The sequence below is a fragment of the Drosophila ananassae genome, chromosome 2R, assembly GCF_017639315.1.
Source record: "Drosophila ananassae strain 14024-0371.13 chromosome 2R, ASM1763931v2, whole genome shotgun sequence".
NCBI lineage: Eukaryota > Metazoa > Arthropoda > Insecta > Diptera > Drosophilidae > Drosophila > Drosophila ananassae.
In genome coordinates, this window is record NC_057928.1 from 8,579,549 (window position 1) to 8,585,098 (window position 5,550).

General features: G+C 41.2%; 1 protein-coding gene across 1 annotated transcript; it reads left to right on the forward strand.

Moving 5' to 3' along the window:
* Positions 1-849: 849 nt before the first annotated feature.
* LOC6506296 (organic solute transporter alpha-like protein) lies at positions 850-2,182 on the forward strand. Its single transcript, XM_032454303.1, has 3 exons — positions 850-1,135; positions 1,191-1,925; positions 1,983-2,182. The coding sequence occupies exons 1-3, from the start codon at positions 1,012-1,014 to the stop codon at positions 2,108-2,110; spliced, it is 987 nt and encodes a 328-aa protein (XP_032310194.1). The 5' UTR covers positions 850-1,011; the 3' UTR covers positions 2,111-2,182.
* Positions 2,183-5,550: the final 3,368 nt, after the last annotated feature.

Consider the following 5,550-nt stretch of genomic DNA (forward strand, 5'->3'; position numbering starts at 1 on the left):
TCTGGCGGAACTCTCTTATTAATTTGACTTTGGTCACGTGATTCGCCATCTGAGCTATTTCGAGTTTTGGTTTTGGTAACCGATTTTGTTACACTCTTTAAAGATTTCAGTCAACTGGGTAGGCGTTGGGAAATTGTTAACACATTAATTATAATTTGTGGCACAAATGGTGTGCCTAAAAAGGAGGCTTCGTGATGTGTGAGCTAAAAAAAGTCATAAATTAGTGGGTTAAGTAATTGGTGGTAATAATGGAGTGCAAAAAACATACAACATATTTTAGCTAACTTGGAGCAAAGAGAGCATTAAAATGTCACTGTGCTTTTTCTGTCAATTTCTTGACTATTCAAAGTGTATTTTAAAGAATTAATCGCCAAAACCTGGTGACTGGTGCGTTTTTCAAAGATTCTTGCTTATATCAGAGGGTCTATGAATTTTTGATGATTTTCTTCGCTACACCCTCACGTGATATAAGCAATTAGTATTCTGATATTCATATAAAAACCAAGCGAGATGTTGGGTGACTTTTCATTGAGCTTACCTGGGTCTTATTAAAGTACCATTAACTTGACCTGGGTCTTCTAAAAGGATACTCTTTGTCTCCAAGTGCTGCTTTTTTTAATTAAGTCCCCTTAATCAGATCGTGTTGAGGACATTAACACTTGGTCTAGACATTTGTTTAGCATCTATTAGGTATTAAATTTTTTTCATTACTTTTGCCGCATTTCTTTGAGATAGTAAAGTGCAATGCCCCAGATATGTCTTTTAAAGTTGCCAAAAAAATATAAAACTAAACACTTCTCACACTTTTACCCAATTCGGTAAATAACTCCCCCTTTCTTATTTCAACAGCAACTACTTGAAGTAAACTATACGAGTGCTAATAAAGTGTGAAGTCGCCCTAAAAATGATAAAGATGTGAAGTAATGCCTGAGAGCCAGTGAACGCCAGGAAGTATTGCACCATCTTGCCCCAGTTTTGGTTATTTAATTAAGGTATAAATAAATCCCCACAATGAATGCAAGTGAGGATAATCAATTGATGGAGCCTTCAGAGCTCTCATCACAGGATTCCAATTCGGAGAACAATCTCACAATAAGCCTACGAGCTATTCCCTCGGTGGCCGAGTATTATGAAAGTAAGTAGTCATCGTCTATGTCTAATTATAATTATTTTATTAATTCCATCATCAGACATGACTGCCTTTGTCAGCTTGGCCATTTTTGTGGCCAGTTTGCTGACCATCCTGAACATCTGCATCTTCTCCACCACCGTCTCGAGGATGTGCCGCCACTTGAGCAAACCTCTCCTGCAGCCCTCGATCATGATGGTCGCCCTGTATCCCATTATCTCGGTGGCAGCCCTGGTGACCATCCTGGTGCCCTACTCCTGGTTCATGTGCCACACGGTGATGCATTTGATGTTCATGGTCGGCGGACCCGTGTTCCGTACACTCCTCTTCCGCTACGTGGTCTCCGAGCAGAATTACGTTAAGGAGACGGGCGGAGAGGCGGTCCAGCTGAACACGCCCCCTTGTTGCTGCTGCTGCTTCTGTCTGCCGATGGTAGTGCCCACGAAGGCGAAGCTTTGCATCTCCCGATACATGGTCTGGCAGATGCCCTTCTGGCAGGGCTCCATTATGCTGGTGATGAACATCCTCTACTACCGGGACATCAATTTGTACCACCAGGTGATGTACTTCTTCATACCCTTCATCGTCTGTTCGATTGTGATGGGGGCGTGGTCGCTTCAAATCACGGTTCGGATGATCACCAAGCTCAGGGGAGACTACCAGCTGCGGAAGAAGATGTTCTGCCTCCAGTTGGTGGTGATGCTGTGCAAGCTGCAGTACTTGCTCCTTTATGATCAGTTGGATGGAATCCCCATGGGCGGGGAGTATCCCATCAACCACACAGTCTACAAACAGAGTGAGTGTTCATCTAAAAGTCTTATATGATTTAACTTAAATGCCAACTATTTTTTAGCCATCATTAATATCCTTATTTTGGTGGAAATGGTATTGGTGTCCATGATGGTCCAAAGCGCCTACCGCACACCCATTCAGGTCCAGGTCGACGAGGTCAACAAGGAGAAGGAGATAACTCGTATCTGAGTTGATTTTTTGGCTATTGGATTGTTAGTAGCAAAGAAATGTGATAAATTTAATAAAGAAATGTTAGTTCAATTTATGTGAAAAACTTTAAAGTGTTGAAGGTAAGAGAGTCCACATTAAGTCACCCATTAGTATGTAAATCAAACTAGGAGGTTAAAGAATATCACGCCCGCTGTTGCAACAAAAGTGGCCACAAATCAAGTCCTTCCACCACAACTTGGTCAGTACTGTTCTGGGAAACCCCCCCCCAGTTCCATCTCCCTTTGGGAAATGCGTGTCGCGTTTAGCTCATAATTCTCCCAGAGGCATTCAGAGGGTCGGGATCCGTTTTACATTTTTTTTTTTTTTGAGAAAAGGAACAAACAAAACGCTGTGCGGCTTAGGCCAAATGCCCAAGTGCCCAAGTGCCATAATATAATACAATAAATATAATATGAAATATCTATACGCTTATATATCTTCTTTTCTGTTTGGATAGCCTTTTCTGGATAACTCAATTGCTGTCGCAAAGCGGCCATAGGCCAAGCTGGCTGGAAATTTTTGCGAAAAAAACAGGAAATTGTAGGAAGCGGCCTGGAATTAAAGGGCGTGAGTGGGGGAGTTGCTGAAAAAAATCTGACAAAATCAACAACAACAACATAGATGGCTCAGTGCAAGGCAGTGCGTTGAAATTTATGATTTATTTGAAAAGAAAGTACATTGTGCTTTGCCAAAATAAATCACACTAAAGATGCTGGCAGGCAGCTCAGAAACCAAACGAAGCAGGAGGAGCCATGGTCGGAGGGCTCAAGGGGGGCCCAGAGGAAGTGGCAGCAGGGGCGTAGCCAGTCGCTTTGTTGGTGGGAGTCAGACCAAGGCCATGGGGCAATGAAAATCAAATAAAATGCCAAAACAAAGGCTGGTTACTTGGGTATACCCTTGATAATTGTTTTTTGTTTTATTTAAATAATAATTTGTTAATTTATTTAGTTAGTTGAGAAATTAAAATAAATTAATTTTAAACAATTTTTTAATAATTCTAAATATATAAACGTACTTGTAAGTAAGTCATTACAAGTGAAGACTACCAGGCTTTAAATCAAACACGTTTTTCTACAGTTAACCTTCTGAAAAGATATTTTTCAAAAACTTAATCCTATTGTATAGTTTTAAAATGTGTCACCCTGAAAATAATGATATAATTTCCTAAGAATGGATCCTTGAAATAGTTTCAAACTCTTCTACACACCACAAATAAAATAGTCCACCAAATATCCGGAAAATGTCTCGTAACAAAGACCCCGACGATAGAGTATTCTCCGGTTGTTTTAGGATGGCAAGGAGATTTAGGGAGAACCAGAACACAGAACCTAGGATCCAGGACTTGGAGCAGTCAAGTGCCACGGACCGACGTCGGCGGCGGCGGCGGGCATGGTTATCTTATCGCTCTTTTATGATGTACACAACGCCGCAGAGCGCCAGCTATGAGTAGCCTGTGGCAGCCAAGGTCCTGCCAGCATTTCGAGTTCTGCACCCATGCCCCTACATCGTCTCTGCTTTGGCTCCTCCTCCATCTCTTTTTGGCCTGGTGGAGATGTCGCTTTTTATGAAGACGCTTGTTTGCTCGGTTTGCCGGGGAGTCGTTGGCCAGACTTGGAGCTTGTGACTCGACGGAGGCAAGTAAATCAGATTAAGCATCCGCTGCTCATTTTGATGAGTTGTGGAGACGAACAGCTCGCCAACCAGCCAGCCAACCATGACGCCATTCCGTGCGGGCTCTTGAATCCAAATGATGTCCTCTTGTCGTGCATATGAGAAGTGAAAATCAGCAATTAAAATTTAAAGGGAAAATAAACCCAGAAACCATTTCGCTTTCCATATGAGGAGGAGTTTCTTGTCTATGAAGCTTGAAGGATATAAATTATTAGATTAAGATGTTTCAAGATTTATGAGTGAAGAGCTAAGGATATATTTCAAGTAAATTAAATAAAATTCACTAGATCTCTTAAATATTAATATTTCTTTAAATCTATTAAGCGAATGAATATTCCAACTCTATTTTCACTTTAAAGATATATCCCAAGATCGTAAAATCCGAAAACTCTTAAAAAAGTTTGTTGTCTTCATCAAGGATAGTTTACTCAAGGATAACACTTAAAAATGTTCCCCCATAACTCATAATATTTTAGTATCAATTTAGCTTTCTACAATCTGATGGAAAATCAATTCCTTATAAAGCTTTAGCCTAGAGGTCGGCAATAATTTTGAATCATCTGCTAACTTTCATACCTAGACTTGGCCGGGGAGAGATTTGTGTTGTAAACTTCTCGGCTTTATATAAAATTCATAAGGCTTTTCGGCGGGGAAATATCGGCGTGGCTTGGTGTTGTTACCAAATTAAAGAAACCGTTTTCATGTTTGCCACCCACTTGACGTCGCTTTGTGCCAGCCATTGTCTACGCTTCTTGGCCATGTCCAAACACGTTAGGCCATCAACTCGGGGCCCTGCGAACAGGGATTGGGCTGAAAGCTGTCTGAGCCAGGCTGTCACTGTCTGTGTCTTATGTCACTGTCCATTAGACGCCATCCGAAGTCTTTAAGTGTTGCGCCTTTAAAGTGTGTCGCAAAGCCAGTGAACAGAATGAATTTCATGGGCATTATGTTGCGACAAACACTTAGATAAATTAGATATTGCGCATACGCAATGTGGTGCGGCTGCTTAATTTTCTTAATAGGAATTATAACACAATATTTGTCATTCACAGGCAATTTAACAAATTCCTAATACCATCTCATCGCCCGGCATCTAATTTCTCTTCCATTTCTCTATACGTATTATTCCTCTTGCCATTTCTTTTTGGTCAGGAATTTTATGATTATTGACAGCACCATTCGCGTTGACTTGACTTTGCTTTTGGCCGGGTCTCTTGTTTTGGCCCGGCCCGGTCTCAGTCTTTTTATGCAGCACTCTCTCTCTCTCTTTATATCCGCCTTTTGTTTAAGAAAGTTCTGACTTCTGCGAGGACCATTTGGCTGGTGCTAAGTAAATAAGTTTTATGACATTTTCTTTCCTTATTTCTGCTTTTTTGTCGTTGTCGTTTCTGATGCCGTTGCTGCCTCGTAAAATCGCAAACGTCTGCGCCTTATACTTGATTGATTTCAATGGCTGGGAGTTGACGCCTGATTTACGCCACTCACTGATGGAGGACATAAGGATCAAGGACATACGGAATAATTCATAGGCTGGCTGGCGATAATCCTTAACTCTTACGAGGTTTTACTAGCCATCAAGTTCAGGCATCTGGATTATGAAGAAGGTGAACCATTTTCGATTCCTGTACGTTTTCCGCTAAGTGCCCCTCGTCATATCTGATTCTTATAAAATTAGGCAAATATACTTTGTATAATTTAATTAAAAACTTTGGCGGAACGTTGACTTTTCCGGTGCCCAAGTCATCAGG